Source organism: Heloderma suspectum, chromosome 12 (genome assembly GCF_057233095.1).
Source record: "Heloderma suspectum isolate Gila_16-S chromosome 12, 16-S_ref, whole genome shotgun sequence".
In the NCBI taxonomy this organism is placed as follows: Eukaryota; Metazoa; Chordata; class Lepidosauria; order Squamata; family Helodermatidae; genus Heloderma; species Heloderma suspectum.
In genome coordinates, this window is record NC_139469.1 from 21,587,434 (window position 1) to 21,612,848 (window position 25,415).

Here is a 25,415-nt window from a genome sequence, read left to right on the forward strand (position 1 = left end):
TTTACAATGATGTAGTGGAGGAAATTTTATTATCTGGAAACGTATAACTGCGAAACCCAACACTGGGTGCACAACTTTGATGCCAGAGCATACAGTTTTTACTACTGGGAACACAGGAGTGTCTCAGACATTTTGCTGTTATTTGTATAAACACAAACAGTCTCACACTCCAACACGACAGCAATCTTTGAGAATCAAATTACATCCAAGGATTTCTCTGCACTTACAATTAACCCCACAGTGTATTAATCTACCTATATATGAGATTAATATATATAGCATGGGAAATTGAAAACTCTTGCTCCATATATGTATGAACATGTCAAGTCTTATAAATAAAACATCCAGTGAAGAGAAAAAAGTTACAATTTCTAGTTCATATTTATACATAAAGTACTCTAATGGCAAATGGATGGAAAATCGCACATGAGCTTCCCTCAGACCTTGCCAGGAAGGCTTGAGGCAGCTCATCTGGTATTTAATATTGAAGTACACACAGGACAGACGAGTCACTAACATACATTGCGCATTTACAAGAGATCAACTACCAAACTGATGACAACTGTACACATTGTGGAGAGACCATTTTCATTCTGGAGCTTAGGTTTTTTTAATTTTTTTTTTTAACATCATACTCTGTGGTGATTTTTGTTTACTTTGTGGAAAGGATAAGGGCAACAATGAGGCCATACAGACCCAAGACTTCAGCGAAGATCAAGATCAGAATCATGCCCACAAATAACCTAGGCTGTTGCGCTGTCCCCCGTACACCTGCATCACCCACAATGCCAATGGCGAAGCCAGCTGCCAGCCCACTGAGGCCTACGCTCAGGCCAGCGCCCAGCTGAAGGAAGCTCCTGCAATGGAAGGAGAAGGGAGACAAGTTTAGTGGCAAGCTACCCAACTGCAACACCAAAGTACTATTCTACCATGAGTGATGCTGGAAGAATTGAGCTTCCTCTAGCGAAGGCTGACCTGTTAAGGAGTATCCTGAAAAAGCCTTTTCAGTCAGGCATTTGGTCTTAATCTAACTTGGCCCAAATTCTGCCTGTGGTTCAGTGACCACCAGTTATTCTTCAATGGTAAGTGAGCTCAGGCAAAGAAGAGCTTTGCCAAAGGGTTCCACATAACCAAATCTAACAGAACCTGCTTATGCAGAAAAATGGATCCCAATATTCATACCTTGATAAACTGTAAGATTCCCCACCACTTGAAAAAGAGAAGCAGAGGACAAAGTAGCCCACCATTATGGATGGACAAACCCACTCCTGTGTGGTGTCGATGGGTGCCCGCTGAAGCGCTGCCCCCGCTTGAGCCCCCATGAGCTTGCCGAGCCCTCCGCACTCACTCTGGATCCCATCTGCGAGGGATCCCATCCCATTTTGCCAAGCTTGTTTTTACAGAAAAAGGAAGTCATTAAAAATGTGGATATTTAAATATGCACAAATTTGGGCTGGGAAAGCTTGATATACGCAATATTAGAGGGGTAATGGACCTTCTTTTTTCTGTAAAAATAAGCTCGGTGAAATGGTGGGCACTCGTGGATGGGTCCAGGTGAGTGTGGGGAATGCCCAGGAGGGCGTGAGTGGGGGTGAGCAAGGTCAGAGGCATTGGGGGTGAGCAAGGTCAGAGGCATCGGGGGCGCAGTCCGCCCAATGGACTCCCGGACCCAGTCAAGTGTCCGCACCATCCCTACCCACCGTTAGCTACAAAGCAGCCTTTCCCAACCAGGTGCACCCTTCAGATGTGTAGGGCCACAACTCTCAGAAACCAACTTCCCACCCACCAGCCAATGTTCTGGGGACACTGGAAGGCACCAGTGGAAGGCAGTTATAGCGACTCTGGAGCTCTTTTGCCATAAGTCTTAAGAGTCCCTAGCCAAATAATCCCTTCGCAACTCAATATAGCTGCTAGTTAAGCTCTACTTTAAACCTGGATCTTATGGAGACTATGACTGGGCTTGGATAAGCAGTGGCACCCGTGGGTGCCATAGTGCATATTGAACCCCCACCTGGGGATTGTCATGTTGTGTGAACCGGGCGAGCATGGATTATTTGAGGGTTACACTACCCTCGCATAAGCTTAAATGAGACCATGGGCTATGTGAGGGTTCTTTAACCCTCGCATAACCCATGCTTGCCGGGTTCGCATGACACAACACCCGAATGGGGATGACAGCCGAATGCGCCCTGCAGCCTCACCATGGGTTAAATAACCCATGGGGGGACGTCGTGTCATGCAAACAGCCCCTATTTCTTGCATGAGAGTCTATACATACATCTTCAGCTGGGACAACCAAATGCCCAGGAGACAACCCTGCAAGGTCCTTCGAGGGAAGAATACACAGGAGGCATGTCAGATCCCCTTATATTAAACTGGATGGGGGTTTTTTTTTATGTTGCATTCATCCAACACTACTCTGCCAGCAAAAAGTTTTCTATTCATTGTAGTTGTTGGCAAGCTATTCTAAGCTTCCTTCTAATGGATTATTAAATGGCTCTATGGCAATGAGCTCTTGCATCCAAGGCTTTTACATAATCTTTCCCTCAATTCCTGTTCATCCTAGGTCTACTGTTCTCCAGTAAGGAGCCTCAATTAGACTGAAACTACAGTAGCTAATGAAGTCAGGGCTGCTTATTTCCTTACAGGACAGATATGACCAGTAAGCCATAGGCTAGTCACAACTTCTCATGAAAGTTTAAAACCGGTTGGGTTTCAACCCATTTCAGGCACACCAGGAAAGGTATCTGTGCCTGTTGAAGTCTAGTGTAGCGAGAGGATTAGTTTACAGACATACTTCAAATTAAGTATCACTGAATAATTTAGTGCTTAACCATTGCACTGTATGTCAGAGTTAATACATATTTACGTATTTTTGCCTCATCAAAATGAAAGCAGCAGCGCAGTAGAAAAGTAACTAGAACTTAAGACTGTTAGCCAGGACGCTCAAATGACAAGCCAGATCTGCAAAAACCAAGGGAGGCTTGTGACTGCTGCTTCTTCCAACAGCAGCCTTACCATGCTGCATAATAAGCTACAACTGAAATACTTTCAAAAGGCAGTTTTGAGATACTGCACGAGTAAAGATTCTCCCACACTAGGCATACTAATACTTTGAATTCCAGCCATTACTAGGTTGGTACTTGGGAATAGTTTCCAACTGGCAAAAACACCTTTTATCTTAACACTAGCTTTTAAATGTGTTACTGTGGTTTTTAGACTGCTTTTGGACTTTTACTCTGGTTTTGTTCTGTGTTAACATAATATAAAACTTTTAAAAGTTTATGTTGCGTTTGGGATTTTAATTTTTGACAACCGCCCAGAGAACTTTGGCTTAGAGTTGAGCCAGCTATTGCAGGACTCCCATCTTGGCTAAATGGATTCTGAAGCTACGCTTCTCTCTGCTGGGTAGGACGACTGCCTACACTACAGGGACACAGCTGCTAATGCACCTACAGTTCCAGTTGTTCTATTTTTAAAAACTGTTGTGAGCAGCCTGTGGCAACACATCTGTTGCCATTTATTACAAAGCAGCTATATTCCAGATGGCACTGCCCCTCAGTCACACATGGCAATACTAACACCTATACAGAATAAACCTGTGTGGGGGCCTTGCCTGCTTGGACAATGTAGTTCACACCTTAGATTTCAAATCTAAGTATTCCATCTAGCCATTATAGTGATATCTGATTTAAGCACAGCTTTCAATGACGATTCACAAAAGAAATGTACCTGTATAGTGGGATGTCAGGTGTGAGCGAATTGGCTATAAGGACTGCCACTACCAAGCCATAGATTGCTATAATACCCGCCATGACAACAGGAATGATGGACTTCATGATCAGTTCTGGCCTCATGACAGACATGGCTGCAATACCTGTACCACTCTTTGCTGTGCCATAAGCAGCTCCCAAGGCTGGAAGGAAGAGAAACACCACAGGTGAGTTTTACCAAGCTTCCATCTTTTAGAAGAAACAAGTAAGCCCCTGTTTAAATAGTAAGACATCTGCTCTATAAAATTCTCTTGAAATTTTGATTTAACATGCAAGGTTATCGTATTTATTTAAATTTAAATACAAAAAACATTTGAAGTTCTATTATGTCTACAATGAGATCAATCTCATTAAATAATCCCAAAATTTAAGAATTGCCAAGCTCATTCTATGTCGTTCTTCAGAAGCTTTATTAATTAATCTTCTGAGTAGTGGCATTACTTCAAAGGACATCGTTAGGCCAGATTTCTGTCAGGGTGGACACTGAGCCCATAGAGCCCCAGAGCAGTTCTGATTCTGAGGAGGAACAGCAATCTGTCGGAGAGGAGCCCGCTCATCCCTCACAGGCACAGCAGCTGGCAGAGATTCCTCCTGCCAGCATTCCTGAGATAGTGACCCTAGCAGTGAGAGAGTGCGGGAGGGGGGCTTGCTAGACACTCGACGCAGAGAGCGACGAGTGATGGAGGGCGCGGAAAGGAGGCATAGCGCCCATTTGGCGCGCAAACAATGGTCGACTCCTGTGGACCCAAGGGAAAGAGGGAGGAACTTTTCCTAGCTCATAAGTTAAGGGTCTGCAAGTGATTCTCCTTCAAACGGGGACCAACTGCCTAACCCAGAGCATAGGCTACTCTGCTGTTCATTGCTTAGTCGCTGGTGATAAGCATCTGAAAGAGTCATTAAGTTGTAAAAGGATTAAAGCCTTGAAAAGAATCCTTTTGTCTGTGTCTTGAGTTGGCTATTGGAGTAGACTGAAAGAGGCCGCGCTCCTGACAATTTCCTACCTCAAGTTGACTTTCAATACAAGAGACTTGCACAAAGTAGATTAGTAAAGCAATTTCACCAACTGGGTGAAGTATAATTCAACAGTGTCTACAGTACACTCAGCTTGTTGGGATTTTCTCCACTTTATCAGTTCCAACAGAAAACAGTGCCAGACAGATGTGCTATAGAAAACAACCTCACCTACAAGGTTTCAGAGACTATATGACCAAGCACCATCCCCACTTTAATTCTCAACACACTGGTTTCTACTTTAGGGGCCATAAGAGATAATTTGAAAAAGAAATGGAAGGCAGCACAGAGTGACAAGGGTTATTGTGCACAGAGTAAGAAAACTAAGGGTTTTAGCTACTGCACATCTTTGTCAAATATACCCTGGCCTGGTTCACACATAATGCTAACCTATGGTACAGGTTGCTGAATTCTGGGCTGTTGTGATGTGTGAATGGAGCCATGCTAACAAACCATGGTTTGTTAACTATGAACAATGCAGGAAGAGAACTGATGGTTTGTTTGGGTTGTGAACTGTGACTTGTGTAAATCATGGGTTGTTGTTACGTGTGAACCCAGGGTTGTTTTGCCAGGCTACTGCTCTACATGTCAGTATATCAGTGCCATGAAGTCATCTGAGAAGCAGAGAGGGAGTGGGCAAAGGAGGAGGGAAACAAAAAAATCTAGGGATCTGCAGATCTCTCACTGAAGCCAGTCATGCAAAGCAGCACAGCTCCTTCCCAGCAGTGGCTATGGACTGCTTGACCAAAGGCCATGTTACTTTGACAGTTATGAAGCGGCGAGGGGATGGTTGTCAGTGCATGTGCCTTGGATGCATGAAGGCGTCAGGTTTGCTCCTCCACATCACCAGCTAAGAGACTTGGAATACTTCCCTGCCTAGCTAGCCAAGACCCATCAGAATAGGAAAGAAACTGAGCTGGGTGTGCCAACAGTCTACGTTTAAAGGAGCTCTGTATGTTCATAATTACAGGAAACAATGTTCCATAGACCTGTTAGCTTTCTAGTCTCACAGTAGTTCTAGTGGTTTCCTATAGTCAAAGTCATCATGCAGTACCTATGCCTTGGATTCAAGTTTTATTTTAAAGTCTTGCACGCCTTAAATGCCACACCATATGGGCTGGGAAATCCACTGAATTGCCTGGCGGACAATTCTCAAAAAGTCCCTAAATTTATTAATTAAATGTATTAATTGCCCATCTGGCTGGTCACCCAGCCACTCTGGGCGATGTACAACATATAATAAAACAGTTTAAAACAATAAAATTCTACAATAAAAACATTTTCTAAAATACCCTAACCCACCCCAAATGCCTGCCTGAACAACCACGTTTTTAAGGCACGGCGGAAGCTCATTAAATGACAGCCATGGATGTAGGGCGCTGCAACTACACTTCTCTATACCTTACAAAAAGGTTGCATCATGAAGGTTTAGCCCATTTAGTCCTATATTCCCAATGCCGTCTCTATGCACAAAGCTTTGTGCAGTAAACACATCTAGTCATATCTAGATCTAGTCATGCCTTCAGCTGATTTATCGCAGACTTTGCTCCAGAGGAAGTGTAGAAAGGTAGAAAAGAGAAACTGAAATATTGTAACATCTAATAGCACCGGAGTTTTTTCTACCAAGGGTACTCTTTGAGATTTATCCTTGGAATGTTGCCAGACATTCAACTTGTTGACAGAGTCAACAACTGAGCCATGCAATGGAGCAAAGGTCTCAAAGTTGACTGTCGCCAAGTTACTAGATATCAGCTTGCTTATCATCTGGGAAGTACATTTTGCTATTAATATTTCCAAGCCATGGGTATATTTACATGCTTTCTTTCTGGGATAGCACTGGATTTGGTGCTCAGATCAAAGGTGTGATGCCTTTCTAAATGATGAGAGGCTACCGACCCTAGCATAATACTCTTTTCTGGTAAGGTTGTGCTGGAAACTGTTAGATGTCAGTAAGTTTTGTGTCAGCCTACTAAATCAGGTTAGATTGCCTCTTCAGACACTTTCATGGGCCAAGCTCAACCGGGAGGTGGTTTCGGTTCTCTTTTTAATTCTGAAAAAATATACTATGCAAAGAGACTCAGGACACAAGACAGCTGGTCTCAAGAGCTGCTACAGCATGTAATCATACACAGTTTCCCAGAGTCCTGTGTAGATACTGGATTGTCCATATCTTCCAAGTTCACTGCCTCTCTCTACAAGAGACTGCAGCAGGCCCCACATTCTATTGCTTGGCACCATGCAGTATGTGTCCTGAATGTTTGGTTTACCAACTAGGCAAGGCTACCTAGTGCTCAGTTTCTGCTTGCACAGCAAAGAGAAGTGGATATCCAGCTACCACTGGATGGCCTCTCCCCTGTCCAAGTATTTATTTATTTGATTTATTAGCCGCCCACCCGGCCACTCTAAGCATACAATATTGTATCTGCAGCATACAATACAGATAACACAAAATACAACAAATTTACATAATCAACTGAACAAAACAACATTGCTCTAAAAAACCCTAACCTACCCCAAATGCCTGCTGGAACAGCCAGGTTGTCAAAGCCCAGTGGAAGCTCAATAAAGACGTGGCATGGCAGAGGTCACTAGGGAGGAAATTCCACAGAGCGGGGGCCACCACAGAAAAGGCCCTCTCCCTATTCCTCACCAGCCTGGGACAAAAATAAGGTCTTCTGAGGCCCATCTTGTTGAGTGGCATCCTTGGTGTTGTTGGAGGTGCTCCTTAAGATAGATATGGGCCAGAACCATATAGGGTTCTAAAGGTCAATGCCAACACCTTGAATTGGGCCCAGAAAAAAATGGTGACCAGTGCAACTCCTTTAGCACTGGAATGACGCAGTCTTGCTGACAGCTGCCTTTAATCAGGCAGACTGCCGAGTCCTACACCAGCTGCAACTTCCGAACCATCTTCAAAGGTAACCCCACATACAGCACATTATAGTAGTCTAGGCAAGAGAAGACCAGGGCATGAACTGATAGGAGCAGACAGTTAGGGAGGTAGGGGTGCAGCCACTGTATCAGATGGAGTTGGAACAGTACCTCCCTGCTCACGGCTGAGCCTCCATGGAGAGCTAGGAGTCTAAAATAGCCCCTAAACTGCGGACCTGGTCCTTTAAGGGCAGCTGTAGCCCATTGAACACCACATCAACATCCTTAGTAAAGCATATTTACTAGATGTAACCATGACCATCTTGCAGAGCCTTGTCCAAGACACAATGATGTCACTACAACTGGGCAGCCTGACAAAAAGCAGGACAGCTGATGTTGTGCCCTGCTCCGCCCTCCATGCATGTTGCCCTATGACAGTGTGCAGAGGCCTACTGTTTCCCTTGACCTTGGCTATGACTGCACTTCACATAAGTGTGCTCCAGATGTTTTGGACCACATCCCAGCATTCCTGACTAGTGGCCATGCTGGCTGAGTATTGAAGTCCAAAACATATGGATGACACCAAGTAGAGGGAAGGCTGCCTTATGTGATGTAAGGACCCATATCTATATGTACTTAACGCAGACATGCTAGGAAGCCCCAATCCCATTCACAACGTCCCAGGACATATACAAAGTAGGCCATTTCCCATGACCCATTTTTACCCATTTGACTAGCCTTGGTACAAGTCCACCACTTATGGGCCTGATATCAGGGCTCAACAAAGGGTCATTAGGGTCCAGCTGGAATCTAGCAGTCTGCATCTTAGCACTATAGTCTAATTCTGCATTCCACGCAGGTGTCATCTAACTACCTAAGCAACACTTTGCTCAGTTCTCAGATTATGAATATTTTGACTCCATCTACTCACCACAAATCCATCTCACAGAAAAGAGACAAACTCAGTTCTAAGCATCAACTTAGAAGCAACAGCTGGTGAAGCACACCTAACATGCAAGTAAACCATTTACGATTTATGCCTTCTAAATTCTATTTGAGGGTCCTTGGCACAGGTGCAGTGTGGCAAACATTTTTTGGGAGAAAACATACAGCTTGCTTGTATGAAGAGCTATACAGACTGTATATGCAGCTAAAAAGTCAGAGCAGGTTTTCTAAGAAACAATGTGTCCTGTATTTTTCTAATAGTAACATTGTTTAAATATTTAACAAGTTATGGATGCCATCCAGGGAGCTACTTCAGGCACTCCCAAGTGTTTATAGAATCACAGAATAGTAGGGTTGGAAGTGGGATTCTAATTGTTCCCCTCTGAACAGAATACTGTGCCATATCACAAACTGCTTTTAGAAATTTCCCTCCCTTAAAAATCAATTTGCACTGGAAGTTGCTGCTTGGGAAACAAGTTTGCACTGGAAGTTGCTGCTTGAGTCTCCTTTCAGCATGTGGAGCTAGTCATGATTTTTTAGCTCCTGGCATGAATGTGAGTTATCCTACCGAGGATAATTAATATCCTTTAACACTTTAATAATAAAGTGTACTAATTAATACACTTAAATTTCAATCTCAGATGTTGAGGACATGCAACAGGGGAGCACCGTTGCTTTCATGTCCTGCTTGCAGCTTCCCAGAGGCATCTACCTGGTCAGAAACAGGACAGTGGACTAGATGGACCCAGGACTTCCTTGAAAGGCACAAGAATGCAAGCAATTAGCATTAGTTTATTAACCAAAATGGGAAGTGTAATTTCAGTCAATCTACCCTAAAGAAAGTCAACTACAGCAATAGCTTGTTAGAGAGGCATGAATGCAAGCAACTTTAGCTGCAATCTAAGCATGACATACAAACATAGTTAGGATCAGATTATTAGGTTACAGGCAACATCATTCTTGTTTCCCATCTTCAGCTACAAGTGAAGTTGGTTACATAGCCAACATATCACCTACTCACAAAGTAGGTCTGTGTGCAGATCTTATGGTTCACCTGAGCACAAGTCTAAAAATCCCAAGGTAGCCACACACAAAAAACACCAAAAAGGAAAAACTGGAAGTGTGCACGCTCATGCAGGCGAGAGGGGAAAGGGCTAAGAAAAGATGGACAGTGGAAGAGCAGGGGCTGGTCAGCCAAGCCACCCGCTCACAGCAGACTGCATTCAAGTCATGGATGGGGAAAGTTTGTGCTGGTTCTTGCAGGAGAAGGGTAGTAAAAAAACAGAGTAAAATAGGAGGAGGGGGGAGGTGGCAAGCAAGGACAGAGGAGTGGGAGATATGTAGCGCACAAAACAATTAGTTAACTACAGCAAGGTTGGGGGGTGGGAACGTTACATTCCGCCCTGGGCAGTGAACTGCTGCCACCTGCCTCACCGCCTTTCACAGCCACACGAGCATGACGTTATCTGCCAGTCCTGCTGCACAGCCCCCTTTCAGGTCTACACCTGCTCCCCACCAACTACTTTCCTGCTGAGCTTCAGAGAAGGGCGACCCGGTTGAGAGGCCATAAGTGCCCTGCCCCCCACCTTTCAAAATCCATTCCCTAGATCAACTTCCCCCTACCTGGTGCCCTCCTGATTGTTTGGACTACAGCTCTCAGGATTGCTGACCACTGGCCATGCTGGCAGAGGGTGATGAAGAGTTAAAGTTGAAAAGTTTGGAAGGCACCAGGCAGGGAAGGCCACTTTAAATGGTAACAGAGGGGCCAGCAGGTCCTGCAACCCATCTGCATATGTTGATGTCCCCGATCCTGTGTAAACCTACAGGTCCAGGTATTCAATGCAATTTGCTCCCAAGTTAAGTACGTCTATGCAAGTCAAAGTAGCTTGATAATGGATTTCCTCCCTGCGTTTTCACTGAAGAAAATTAGAGTGCTTTAAAACAGGAAAAAAAAATCCCGGTGGAAAGAGTGGGGGGAGGAAGAGAAGAGACCCTGAAGTCTACTATTAAAAAATGGTAAGAGCACATAAGGTTGCTAAGAGCACCTAAGCTGGCCAAGTCCTAATAGAACCCAATGAGCACTGAGCATGCTCAGTAGCTATGGCTGATTATCAGTTGGAAAAGAGAAACAGAAAATTGGGAGGAGGTAGTGGAGTATCCTGGAGGAAGGTGTGGCTGGAATCCTGAGGAGGAGCAGGCCCCACTTTTAAGGTATTGGGTATATCGAGAGTATTAAGATGCAAACTCCCATTTAAAGCCGATCTTGCATGTGGAAAAAATGAATGTGTATTAATTTGTGCAGCCTAGAATGGAGATGCCTTTGGCAAAAGTCCATCTCCAACACTGTGCTGCTCATTAAGCAATTGGATTGTTTTGCAGGGTGTCAAGCCTGAAGAAAGAGGTATTATGAATGGGGAGGAGGATTCATTAAGACCTCAGTAAATTCAAGCATTAGGTCAAAAGGACAGGACCATTCAGACCAAACCATTAAACCGAGCAAGAACTGGCAATTGTTTTGCCATACAGAAGTCTTAGATCAAGTTGCTAACAGAGCTACTGATGCAAGCCATCTTAGAATCATAGGGTTGGAAGGGGCCTACAAGACCATCGAGTCCAACGCCCTGCTCCATTCAGGAAGCCTGGTTCCCAGGCGGTCTCCCATCCAAGTACTAACCAGAGCTGACCCTGCTTAGCTTCTGAGATCAGACAAGATTGGGCACATCCAGCCCTTTGTGCAAATGTAGTTTGTCCCACCACTGTCACAGTAGTAACTCTTTCAACAGCTTATCAGAAGCCAATGAAAGATTGAGAAAGCAAAATGGCTGCTCCAAGCATGCATTGAAGGGTCAGCCATTATGCTCTAGTAAAGCCACTGATTCTACAACCTCATATACTAGCAATTGGAAGCCTTTACATCTAAGTCAATGTTAATCAGGTAAGAACATGAAATTTTGCTTGCTTATTTCAAAATGTTACTTAACATGGCTCACTGCCAATAGCTTGCTTCTTCAAATAGCTTGTGCCAGAAGAGTCTGAAGTCTTACATGGATAGCTCTAGTCTCAAACTATATTTTGATGGGGAGAAAGAAGCCATATACAGACTGCTTCTGGAGCAGATGCTTAAACAGTTTGTATGTCTTACAGCAGAAATTGTGAAGGGGTAGCTGAGCATCTATGCAGAGTACAGAATATTCCAGAAAGGAGCTTGCAGAGTACCACAGTATAAAAACACAGGCTCAGATTTTAACTTTCTTCCATTAATGGAACAGACTTCAAGTTCACATGATGGGCTTTCTCTGTTCTCCCTTCCCTCTACAATCACTTGAATATCTGCTCCTGAGGAATTGGGGGCAGCAGCTGGAGGGAGAGTTCACGGAAATAACATACACACCTTATCTGAAAAAGAGGCAACTGAGGATCCAAGCCAATCTGTTCAGGAAGGGAAACTGGAAAGATTGGCCAAGGACAATCAGCTTCCATCTTCTGCTATCCAATAATCTTGCTGAGAGATGTACTATAAGACATTAGCTGAAGAAATATTTTTGTTAAGTAAAAAATGCTTAAAGTTGCAGAGAAGTGCAGGCAACAGCTGGTGGAATTGAAGTAATCCCACTGGTAGCTGAACAGGACTTTTCAACAGAGAAAAATTGTGTCAAGCAGGGAAACAAATACTTTATACAGCAGAATTTACCTTTTATTGGCACAGGTTTGTATCTGAGTACAGTACACGCCCCAAGTCATGAGAACATTTCTGAAAGCTTGTCAAGGTGGTTCCAGAGAACTGCTAAAGCTTTGTTATTGAAGTCCTTAGACATCATCTAGCACCAGTTGTGTTTTTATATTGGCGGCTTTGTAACAACTACTTGGCTTAGTTATTTTACTAAGCATCTAATATGTGGTGTGTTATGACTATTTACAAGCTTCCATACAGGAATATCAATTTTGGCAGGGTGTTGCATGAATGTCTGCAAGTTCACGTTCTAGAGAAGCATTTGACCATCATATATTGACTCTGCCTCATCCCTGACCACTGGCCATGCTGGCTGAGGCCAATAAGAGTGCTAGCACAAAACAGCCAGGGGGCAGCAGGTTGGGGAAAGATGGCCCATTTTCCAGGTTCAAGCAGGGAGTACCTCATATCCACAAAGTTGTCAGGGTAACTATGCTAACCCAAGTCTTAATCAGGGTAGAAGTACAGCCTTTACAGAGTGTTAGTACAAGAGGCTAACAGGGTTTCAGAGGTCAGGTGTGCCCTAGAAGGAAAAAGGGAGGCATACTGAAGTTTCACATGAAGACCACATCAGGCTATACTTTAGCAATTCAACCCCTGTATGTTTTCTAAATTAAGAACCAAGCCCCATGCTATTCTGAAATGGATTTAAAACATCAGCCTCTATTAGAACAGCTTTTCTGGCAACCCTGATGTTTTTGCACTGCTCTAGTTCGAAAAAAGCTTGCATCTATAGAAAACAATGCATCTTCCTATTACAAGTTTTTGCAAGCTGGACAGAAAAGCTGTCAAGGCCACAAGCAGACTCATCCTGACTCATTTCTATTAGCTGAAAGGTAAGCTTGGATACAAATGAAGATATTGTAAGACTATCAAAAAAAGGCAGGCATACCATGGACGTAAGATCAGATATGCCTACCCTTTAGCTTAACCATATTCACCATTGGTCTTGTAGCAAAATGCAAGCTATCCTGGCATTTCCTAGTATTAAGATGAAGCTCCTATTTGCCCACCATGCACATTTCATTACTGTTGCAAAGCCTCATGAGCATCTCAATTGGCCATTTCTTATCAGGTACGTTCTTGTGAAACTGCTCAAGCAGCAGGTGTTTATGGATGTTTTGGAAGCCCCTGGATGTGTCAAAATAGATTACAAGCTACTGAGCTTATGATTTGTTGTGACTTCTGCCCCCATTCCGTTCCAGGGTGCCATCTTGTAAAGAGGTAACTTGAAGTGAGAGACTAACCATTACATCACAGCTCAGTTCTCACTAATTCAATTTCAGAAGGCTGGAACTAGTATCCAGTTGACTAGGCAGCCTAGCAGGATTTTGTATGAACATCGCTAACACAGCAATCAGCCTGCCTTTTGTTCAGTTGACTGCTATCCTTCCTACTGGACAGAAATAGAGCCTTTTGAGTGTTTCCTGTAGATTCTCTTGGTTGGCTGAGGTAAGATTCACCTCAAGGGCCAAGCATTTGCTCCACAGGCCTAGGTTCCCTTTAGGCCGCAAGCAAGCATTTTTACTCAGCAATGGCCTGTGCCCCACCCAATACGCAAACTGCAAGACACCATGCAGCTTCCTCTAGAATTGCAAACTAACAAGTTCTTGGTTGCTCAACCCTTACTTCAAGGAAGCTTCTTGCTTCTCAATGGTTTCTTGTAGCAACTTACAAAGTTCACAAACACAAAATGGATGTAGCCACTGCCAGACTCTTTCCCCCCAAATGCAATTCCTGTTAAAGCAGTTCATTTCTTGCATATGGGAATTAAACAAGAGCTTAAGGAAGCCTTCCCCAACCTGGTTTCCTTCAGAAGTTCTGGACTACAACTCCCAGCATCTGGATGGCATCAGGCTGGGGGAAGGCTGGTTTAAGTGATCCCTGTTCTTTTAGTTTGTCTTATTTAGGCAAACACCATCACACAAACCTTCTGGAGCTGGAGGCAACTTTTTGCTGCATTAAGTCTGGAGATCATCCAAGATAACAAGCAGGGAAAGGTGAGCATGCCCAAAAGACTCCATGATTAGCAGGGATTTGAAGCAGCTCAAAGAGGGTGAAACATGTGGGCATATATTTGGAAGTGCACATGGTATTCTTTGGAGGGCATAAAACTTGAATAGTTTCATATCCAGAAGCTGGAGCAATGCAGGAACATCAGGGCTTAAGTGGCCTATCTGTTGGGGTTGCAGTGTTGCCTCAACAGAAGATCTCTAGTTTCTGCTAACTCTACTTCCCCTCCCTATCTGAAGTAGGGACAAATATTTAGTAAAAATTTCTTGTCTATGGACTATAAAGACCCCAGTTATTGGCAAATGCCTGCAGTGCTCTTCACCCACAAGATCTGCAATTTGTCTCAAAAAGGATTGTAGATCATGCAACACTCCGGTGCAGGAAGTGTCATTTCTAAGGGAAGCTACCATTTCCAAGCAGCTCTGAACGCTTAATATGGCCTTAACACCAGAAACTTTAACTGACTGCATGATCATATAGCACATATGGTCTAGTATTCAAGCCAATAAATCCTAGCTCATTTTTAAAGTGATGAGTCAACCTCATGGCTGTAGAGAAGCGTAAGAAAGCCAAGACCAGAAGACAGTTGTGGCCAAGGTTGGGCATTCACTTTTCTCCACACCTCTTACCTGTGTTCCTGTGGTTCTCTCTACAATCTACAGCCCTAATCACTGCTCAAAAATATTCTAGAAGCCTTCCACTCCCCTGCATCATTTTGGGACCACAAGAACACAGCCTGGTCATCAACAGAACTGGCAGTTATGGATTAGGCAATTATATCAGCCAGGAGTAAAAGCAAGAAGGCTTCCTCTGGAGAAGCAACATTTATGCCAACACAATCTTGTCTCGGATCTCTAGTTTTCTCCAAGGACCAAAGAACAAAATAGTTGACAATGTGATAAGTCATCTTGGACACAGACCACAGCAATCTAGGCTCTCAGTCTCACCTTGAGGAGAAACCTAACCCGATTTCACTGACTTGTTCATCTGGTGATGAACTCCAGAAGTTTCTTAAAGATCAGCTTGACATGAGTGGTGCACAAGGCGTTAATAATTGCTTAAGTATCCACCAGATTTAACACACCTTCCCTCACAAGTAGTTTAGACGTGGAATACAGTCACATCTATTTGCTTCTGATCTAGCATATTATATGAAATATTAACAGGTCATGGCTAACCTGGATATCTCAGGTGGGGACAGGACTTTACCAGTACAGGTAGGAAGGACTGGCTCACAACTTTAAGCTTTGTAATGATCACCTTACAGGAACAGCACCCTGTGAAATTAAGTCACAGGATCTTGTTTGTTAGAAGTGTATGGTGGAAGAGGCCATTTCCCCAGTTTCTATATTTTGAAAGCAGAAACCAGCTCCCCAGCTAAACTATTCTAGGTTGCACCTAGAATCTCAAGTTAGATACACATTTAGCTTTCTTTGCTAGGTGAAGTTCAGATCCTAAAACTATTCAAGCACTTCAGTTTGCATATGGTTGCAAGAGATACCTATGCTGAACATTTTGAAGATTCCTAGTGCAACTATAAGAAGGTTGTTTGATTGGATAGGGTGTTCCATGGGCCCTGCATAGCTATCAGTATGTCAGTTCAGGCATCACAAGTAGGAAATCTGACTGATATAGGTAAGTATGTAGTACTTCTAATAATTGGAAATACTCATCTCTCTCCCTTTCCTTCTTGCATGGGAATATCTTGGTCAGCCATGTTACATGGAAAGATTAGATAGCCATATCACTCAGAGGCATCTGACAATCACCCACACATCCAGTGAATCAGGAAAACCCGACAAACCACTCCTTGAGGTTAGAGAGCAGTCACTGAGTAAGCATTGCTAAACGCAGTTGACCACTTGAAGGTCACAGTGGTCCTGGCATCACAGAAAGGTATCCACCACCACAAGGTTAGCCAGCCATGACCAGAATGGGTTATATGAACTGTTTACTATCATCAGAAGTTAGTGTACAGGGCTAAGCCATAGGTATTTATACAACATGGTTTCTGCCTCAAACCAGCTAGCACAGAACAATGCTGGAACTTACTGGAAATAGCCTAGTCTTGCACACTTCAGAAGGAACCATGGTATACAGCCCTTTCGCTTACAGTATGCCAGGGCAATGCACAATGACAATCCCACTTCCATGAAGTCATTCATCTCAAGACACTGTGGATCAAGGGTCTGGGATGTCTGCCTCTGCCAGGTTAGCTTTTTGCCTCCTACTATGAAAAGATTGGCATAGAAAGCCAGTCCCACTTCACTGATGAACTGCCAGTTAAGGTGCTCAGGTATATTTAACAGATCATTGACCAAGAACCCACCTTTGTCTAGCATAGGTTTAACTGCAAGGAGTTGCACAACTGAAGCATCTTCAAATGATATGGTCTGTGAACCAAAGCCCCATAAATGCACTTTTCAACATATGCACCCAGAGCAGGCTCCCTAAGAAGGGCTCTTCACAATAAGACAAGAATGCCAGATATTTGGCCAGCAACCTGATCTGATCTGATCTAGTAGTAGTACATGTCTGTCAAAAGCAAGTACTGACCAATTATCGTGACAGGCCTACCTCAGAGCAGACGGCAATACTCAATACCACCTCAACTAGGGGTGCTACTGACAAACTGCAGTGCAAGTCTTCTGTTTGCTGCTTCAGGAGACTGTAGCTGTGAACCAAGAACACTACTTTGAAATATCATATATTCAGTCTTCTAGACTATTTGCAAGCTTCCTTCTATTGGTCCTTCCCACTGGTAATTTATTGGACTAAGAACAACCACACATCAGATAAGGAATCTGTGTCAAAAAGATTCTGGGGCATGTTCTAGGGCATAAGTGGGCAACCTGTGGTCCTCTAGATGTGGATTCCATCCATCAACCCCAGCAAGCATGGCCAATCATCAGGGATGAAGGCAGTTGTAGTCCACCAACAACTGAAGGACCACAGGTTTCCCACCTCTGTTCCAGGCTATCAGCTAGGCCTTTTAGGTCTCGTTTTCAATAAAGAAATTGAGAATGCAGCTAACAACCCAATGCAGCTGCACACCACTGGGAAGAAAATGGCAGGCAAGCCATCTTCCTGAAAAACATGTCAGCCATTACCCGTCTTCTCACTAAGGGACCTAGGAAATCCTGGAACAGTTTAAAAGCCCTTTTAAGCTTTTCACTGGTTCTACAACTGATTCCCTTTCAATGGCAATCCACTGAGTTCTCCACTCCCTGCTGCTGTAGACTAAAAGCCCTTCAGTGTAGGTATTTTTGCATGGGGTGGAAAAAGAAAGCAATATCCGTGCTGAGACAACTGCAGGTACTGTATGTCTTTCATCCTAGCATCAGCATGAATAGCTTATTTGTCCTCTCTGGCCAATGCTAATACCTTCATATCAGTGTTACAAGTGACCACCACCTCACTGTAGTGGTCTACAAGATTAAACTGTCAGCTGATGGTTTATTGCTTCAAAAATTTATCTGACAGCCATGAAGCCAGCTAACATTTTTTAACACAGTCACATTGCATAAGCAGAGTTCTGAACCTAGACTTGGGAATTCACAACTTTATTGTGCCATGATTCCTTTTGCCCAGATGAACTATACCAGTTTCTTTTACCAAATACACAAGACCAAATAATTGGCTAAGCTTGGTCTAGAAATCTAGTATATTATAAGCTGTGCTAGATAAGAAACAGCAGTTGCCTTACTAAAGCAATTTGTCCCGGATGACAGCCAGCGAGGTGCGACAGCCAGCATGGTGTAGTGGTTAGACTAACTAATACCAGGGAGGCTCCAGTTCTAATCTCCACTCAGCCATGAAGACAACTGTATGACCTTGGGCCTATCTTACAGGCTTGTGCGAAATAAAATGGGTGGAGGACCACTGTACACCACCCTAAACTCCTTGGAGGATAGACAGAAATGTAATTTAAAAAACAATGAGATACACAGGGTACTCTAGCACCATTCATGTGTGCAGTTGAACTGTATATAGGAGGATATTCTCCAGGGAGAATAACTTTTTCTAATAGTCCTATGCATGATTACTAACTCCAATGGAACTTACTCCCAATTGCAACCTGAACAGTACAAGGAGTTATACAGGTGAATTATAGCCATGCTGACACTCAAATACAACTGGTACTGGTACATCACTTCCAGAATGGAGAAAACTGAAGTTTTTTCATTCTAGTATCAGGAGGCAGCAATACTTTGGCAAGAGGAGTATTTTACATGGCTCTACAGCTGCAATTGCAGCAACGCTTCTTATTCTCGTGTGAAGGTAAACATTTGCAAAGAGAATTGTTTCTGCATTTTGCACCTAGCACTAGCACTGTTGAGCTCCTCTATACGAATCTTCTTGCAGGTATAGTTTAAATAAATTATGTTTTCAGAAGCGCTCTTTAGTTGACAATTGTTGCATATCTCCTGTTATGTTTAGAGTACAGAGGCCAACCAAGTGGCTCACTACTATTAACAGTGGACTTCTGGACAAGTCCTATAAACAAATTTGAGTGTAAGAACTGAAGAGGGATAGGCTGTAATAAAGGAACTATCCGTTTTGTAGTCCCAGATGCTTAGCACTGTTATTCACCAAGTAGACATCAATTCTAGGAAGATTTATAGCCACCACTTCACTAGGTCATATACAATCTCAGTACAGTCATGCTCAGAATTCAAGCTGGCTCTTGAATGAGTGTAATTTTGCATCTAAAAACCCTGCTCTACTTAAAAACAGAATGCTGTGTCAGTTCAACAAGTGGGTGTTCAGCTGATAAGCCCATACAGCGGTTCAAGAATGACACTGCTAGGACAGCCCTTTTGTGTAAAGGCAGCTCCTTCCTGGGCCTTTTAACACAAACTATTTAGTTGCAGAGAAACTACAATGCTTTAATAGGACTTCAGAAAGAAAGCCAAGTTGTATGCTATAGCTCTGCAAGGATTAGCTAGGTTTTGCTATCAGCAGACAGGGACTTAAGCCAAGTGTCACACATCCACTTCCCTCTTCTACCAAAAACAGCACTTCCACTGGTCAGAAGGAAACTGTTCCAGGCTCACTGGCCTAGATGGATGGAAAGAGTGCATGGCATAAGCTAGGCTTAAGTTAATTCAGCACACCCAAGATGGCATGCAGGGAAGCAGCAAAAGCAATCTCTCTCTTCCCCCCTCCCTCTCTGCAGTCACATGGCCAGCCAGGGGCTCCTCCACCAGCTGATACTCATCCCCTATGACGTCACCGGTAGCTGCCCCTCTGCGTCTCCTTCCCAAAGCAACGGCATTCTCTCTTCCCCCCCACCCCCAACACTTCCAAATACCCCGGATGAGCCAGCCGGGGCAACAGAAGGCTGAGAGCGCTGAACAGATTCCGAAGGGATGGAGCGAATAAAGAAGGCAGAGGTTGCAGCAAGCAGCAATGGAAGTAACAGGAGGCGCATGTCCTGCTCCAGCTGGGCTTTCGCCCCCACACTGTCTCCTTTCCCATCACCAGGGCTGGAACATCCCTGCAGCCCTTAGGTGGGAGGAGGAGAAGGAAGAAAGGCAGGCCCCCTAAGCCAAGCCCTAGAATTAAGGCTGGAACAAGGAAGGGCACCCAAGAAGAGGAGGATACAGACCAGGGAAGTTAACACTCGGCCACATATATTCATGTCACTCCTCCGAGGCTCAAAAGGAAGGAGCCCCCAGTTACTTGACAGAAGGAAGGCTCCTGCAATAAGGGAAGCAGCACCTCTGCAGGCATCACCATGTCCAAGCAGAGCAAAAGGAAGGAGTCAAGGAACCTCCTTGCTTCCCACGACTCCTTGGGTCTGGCAATCCTTCCCCCACCCTACCAGGTTTCTACAGGGGGTTACCGAGTCCGGGGTGGGGTGGAAGGAGACGATGCTACTAGATCCTTCTCTTTCCCAATAGGGTGGGGATTAAGGACAGGGAGCGGGGGGCAGGAAAGCAGTATGCCAGCGCTGCCCCCCACCTCCCAAGCCCCCCGCCCGACTCCAGCGCAAAAGAGGGGCAGGGAAGATGGATTCCTGGGGGCTGCACCACGAAAGAAGCAGGGTGGGGATCAGGGAGGGAGGGGGGGAGGAGAGACGATGGCCGCCTCCCTTCCCCGAGGCAGAATAAGTCGAGGTCTGAGAGGCAGCCAGGAGGTGCCTTCACAGGGGGTCTTAAGAGCGGAGCCAAGGCGAAGCTGCCCCCTCCCCCTCCCCGCGCCACACGATCCCCTCACAGGGGGCGCGAAAGGCGGGTGGCGTCGAGTCACCACCGCTGCGTTGAGCCACGCCGGGTCAGGCGAGCCGCCAGGATGAGGCCCGTCCCATTTGCGCAAGGCCAGAGCAAGCCCGCGGCATCTCCTCTCCCTCTCACCCCACCCCACCCCCGGCGGTCCGTCCCAGTGCCTCACCGCTGAAGACCATGGCAGCCGAGGCACCCATGACGGCGAAGAAGGAGGAGTATTCGGGAGAAGGAACGGCCGGGGTCGGCATGGCTGAGCTGCACGGAGCCGGGCCGGAGAGGAAAAAGGAGGGGAGGCGGCGGCGGCGGCACCGAGCGAAGGGCCGGTAGCGACGAGGCGGTGAGTGTGTGCGGGGGGGGCTACCGCCCTTTACCGCCGCTTCTTCCTCGCGTTCCTGCCTCCCTCCACCGCCGGGAGCAGCTAAAGGTCCTGGTGAGCGGCGCAAGATGGCGGAGCGAAAAAAAGCCACCACAGCGGCCTTGCTGGTGCCGGCCTTGCTGGCGGTGGGGGGGGCGACGGCGGCGCTCTCCCACCCTGGCGCTCCTCCTCGTCCTGCGGCGGCGGCTGCTGCTTCGCCACTGCGCTCGCGGCTCCCTCTAAATAGCCAGCCACCGCAGGACAAAATGGCGGCGGCCCGGGGGTCACGTGGCCGGCGCTGGGCTCCTCCTGCTCCTCCTCCTCCGCCACCGCCACCTCCCTCTTTACCCTCCGCCCTTCACTCTTTGGAATGTGCCACGCTCAAAGTGTGTGTAGGGGAGCGCGGGAGGGCTGCTCATGGATATTCAACCGCCGCGGTTTATTTCGCTCGCCGAGCCAGCCTTTTATTTTCTTTCTCTTCCCTCTTGCGTTCTGTCTATGGGCGACAGACGGGGAGGGGGTGCCGCGAGGCGACTTTAGCCGCCGCTCCCCCCCCCGCGCCGCGCGGGTGTGGTTCAGTCCAGGGCTTCTCGGTTCTCTCTGGGATGGGCCGAGGCTTATTTTCTCTCAGGTGAGCGTGATTCAGCGCTGATTTGCATAAGGGGCGCGGCCAACGCGACAAGGCCCGCCCCTCTTTTGCTTTTGCTGAGGCTGCGGTGGGCTTACCTGGCTGGTGCAGGTGGCTGCGGGCTGTCAGTTGCGTCGCAGGCTGTCATCAGAAACAGGGCCACAGTTTATTTCATTTATAAAGATAAAATAAATTAAAATATACTCAAAAAAAGAAAGAAAATAGGACCACAGTTATACTGCACCTAAATATACTGTTTGAGGGTGCATAGAAATGTGCGCACTCATTTATATATCTAGTATAAAATATATTATTGATTGTTGTAAGGTTGTTTTTAACCTTTATTATCATATAACATTATAAAACTTATTAGTGATTTGTTATCATTATTTATCCTTTTTAATCTCCCTCCTTTATTATTACCATTATTATTATGACACTGGCTATACGGTCACTGGAAATGAATTGCAGGCCTGCTTACTTGTTATAAGACTGATGAAATTGTAAGATTAATCGTGCTGTATTGAATTGTAATTTTATCAATGTTATAGGTATGATTTTTAAGTGAATGGAATTTGAAGCCCATGTGTACTGGAGTTAAATTTAATCCTTAAAAAAAAAAATTTTTGTTCCTTTTTGTTATTGATGTGTCCTCTTAAGAATATTGTATTGTTGGGAAACTGTAGCTACTGATTAGGTTGTTGGTATTGTTTATTTCATTTATAAAGATAAAAAATAAAATAAAAAGTATTTTCAAAAAAAGAAGAAAGAAATAGGACCACAGTTGTATACATTGCAGAAGAGCAGCTTTGTTTTTTTTTCTTTTTGAATGGGGGAGGGAGGGTTAGGGTTAAAGGCTTAACCATTAAAGACAACGTTTGGTCCTAGGCACAACCTAATTCATCACGGGCATAAAGTGAATCGTGTAGCGCTTTAAAATAATTTCACGTCAACAAAGCACCAAAATTTAATGAAGCTGGAATGCATCCCCCACTAGGCGAGTAAAATGTTTTCATTCTCTGTTCTGATCTTCTTTTAAGGCTGCCATCCTGTACTGTATTATGTGGGAACTGAAACTGAAATCAGGGGGACTTACTTCTGAGTAGACATGTGTCAGATTCCACTGCTAATAAACTACTTAGGGTGCAATCCTATGCACGTTTAGACAGAAAAATGTCCTACAACTCGCAGCATTCTCCAGTGAGCCATGCTGGCTGAGGAATGCTGGGAGTTGAAGGCTTTTTTTCTGTCTAAACATGCAACGAATTGTGCTCTAGGGCTGTAATCTTAAACATGCCTGCTAGCAAGTAAGCCCCATTAAACTTAATGGTACTGGAAAAGCTGGAGGTATCTAACTCCAGACAGTTTTGGATGATAAGTTTCAGTCTGGTTTCTGGCTTGGTTAAGGGATGAAACTGCTGTGGTGGATGACCTGTGCAGGGAGACGGACAGGGGGAGTGCAACCCTGTTGCTTCTCCTGGACTTCTCAATGTCTTTTGATACTATCAGCCATGGTCTTCTTCTGGACCTCATTGCCAGAGTAGAAGCTGCAGACATAGTGTTTTGGAGGCTCAGATCCTTCTGGAGCATCATGTTCTGGTTGATGTGCTGAGAGATTACTGCTCTATTCCTTGGCCTCTAGCCTTTGGGTGTTGCAGAGTTCTATCTCTTTCTCCCATGCTTTTTAACATGTATATGAAATGGTTGGGAGAGGTCATCTGGAGATTTGATCTATGATGTCACCATTTGGCAGGTGGCGTGCAGCTCAACCTCTCATTCCAGTCAATTAATCTCGTGTGTGTGTGTGTGTGTGTAAACCCTGTATTAATGTCTGGAGGCAATTCTGATGTGGATGTCATTCAAGCTGAAACTTAATCCAGATAAGACAGAATTATTATTGGTTGAGAAGGCCACCAATCTGGATGAAGGTTTGCAACCTGTTTTAGATGGGGTTGCACATCTCCTGAAGAATCAAATACACAGGTTTGAATATTCTCCTGGCCCCAGCACTATCTATGGAGGTGTTATTGTGACATGGCAAAGAGCATCTTTTAAGCTGGTATGCCAGCTATGCCCCTGTCTGGAGAAAATGGACCCGGCCTCAATGGATCTACGAATGGGTTGTGTGTTAAGTTCTTTGCGGCATGTGAACTGATGTGTGCGTAGGATGTTTTATGTAGTGTGCAACGTCCAGCTGTACTTGGAGACCAACATAACCTCTAACCGTACCTATTTATGTGTGTGTATGTGCCCATGTTCTAGTTTCACCTTGCTGATATCTCTAGTGGGTGAGCCTCTTGCCAGTCACAACTGTACCTGGTTAATTAGTACCACAGCTATTTTCTTACCACATGTAGTTGTTGCTAGTGTAGACTGAAGTTGTACCTTATATGCCATTTTATTGGCTACTATTACATTTTTCTAGGGTGCTGCTGTATGTCATGACTTTGCATAATGTGAATATTGGTTTGCTCCGTCCACTGTTTAATTGCTGTTCATTTTATTATGTATAATGGACCCACTTAAAAAAAGTCTTTTATTGTGGTTTGATACCTGTTTTTTAATGCAAGCAACTTTGCTCGTCTAGACCAGGGGTGCAGAACCCCTTTCAACCTGAGGGCTGAATTTCAGAGAAGCGCTCGGGGGCTGCATTCTAGTGGTGGGTGGGGCCAAAGGAAAGGGGGCAGGACCAAAGCTCCAAAATACCAGGATAACTTAGCTTAAAGTTCTTACTGCCATTGACATGAGCCTTAGGAGAGGCATTTCAGCCTTTTAAAATGGCATGGGGGGATTGCACAAAAGCCAGGAAACCACCAAATGATCAGGGGGTGGGGCCAGAGGAAAGGGTGTAGCCAATTGTGGAACCCTTGAGGGCTGGATTTGGCCCCTGGGCCTGAGCTTCTGCACCCCTAGTCTGGACAAAACCCAGGCATATAAATAATAAACTAAGGGAGCAATCCTGTGGCTACTAGACACCGTCTAGAGGGCCATAGGATATGCTCATTTCCGGATATGCTTAACTGACCTCCCTGCTTGTCCGTGCTGCCTCGGAGGCAGCGTGGAGAAGCCCCATCCTCCGCGCTTGTAAGAGGAGCACGGAGCGACTGAAAAGGGCTGGGGCCGGGGGGCATTCCGGGGCGGGGAGAGCAGAGCTGCGCATACGACACATCCTATGTGTTGTACGTGCAGCTTCCTCTCCTAGTTGGCCCCCCCACCGCTAGACAGCTGAAAACATTTGTCTAGCGAAAAATAGCAAGGCAGAAGATCCTTGCTTTGGATAGGCGGTCTCCTCCGAGTTTGGAGGTGGCTGCCGATCTAGTTAGGATTGCGCTCGAAGGGCACAATCCTATGCATGTTTAGACAGAGAAAAGGCCGACATCTCCCAGCATTCCCCAGCCAGCATGGCTGTCTGGGGAATGCTGGGAGTTGTCGGCCTTTTCTCTGTGTAAACATGCATAGGATTGCACCCTAAATATACCTGATATCATCTCGCCTGACGGAATGAGCATACCATAACGGTGAAAAGAAACGGTTAGTCAGGGGAGGGAGAAAAAAGGGAACATATTATTATTGGATGTAATATGCTCTCGTGAAAATGAAAAAGGTTACTTTTTCTCATACGGTGTTTGTATAATGTGAGGGGTGAAAGTACATGCTTAACTATCTTTGATGGCTAGTGGCTACTACTTCATATGCCAACGGCATTTGTGTCGCACAGCCTGCCTGCTTGAGTAGAGGCTGATGTTTTTCCGTCAAAATCTGGCCAGAGAAAGAAACCCGAGTTTTGCAGCTGGCTGCTTGGAGGCAGCCTTGAGGAGTGCAAGGGTGAGCTGTTGCTCTGGCGGAACTGCTACTCTTT

General features: G+C 45.2%; 1 protein-coding gene and 1 long non-coding RNA gene across 2 annotated transcripts in view; one reads left to right on the plus strand and one right to left on the minus strand.

Annotated features, from left to right (window-relative positions):
* Positions 1-21,207, minus strand: ATP6V0C (ATPase H+ transporting V0 subunit c). The gene is made up of 3 exons (XM_084818733.1): positions 20,740-21,207; positions 3,733-3,916; positions 1-857 (listed from the first exon to the last, which is right to left on the minus strand). The coding sequence occupies exons 1-3, from the start codon at positions 20,819-20,821 to the stop codon at positions 653-655; spliced, it is 471 nt and encodes a 156-aa protein (XP_084674859.1). The 5' UTR covers positions 20,822-21,207; the 3' UTR covers positions 1-652.
* Positions 21,160-25,415, plus strand: part of LOC146336678 (uncharacterized) — a 27,675-nt gene continuing 23,419 nt past the window's right edge. Inside the window, exon 1 of the long non-coding RNA XR_014785571.1 lies at positions 21,160-21,559. This is a non-coding gene — a long non-coding RNA (uncharacterized LOC146336678). The remainder of the gene's footprint in view (positions 21,560-25,415) is intronic.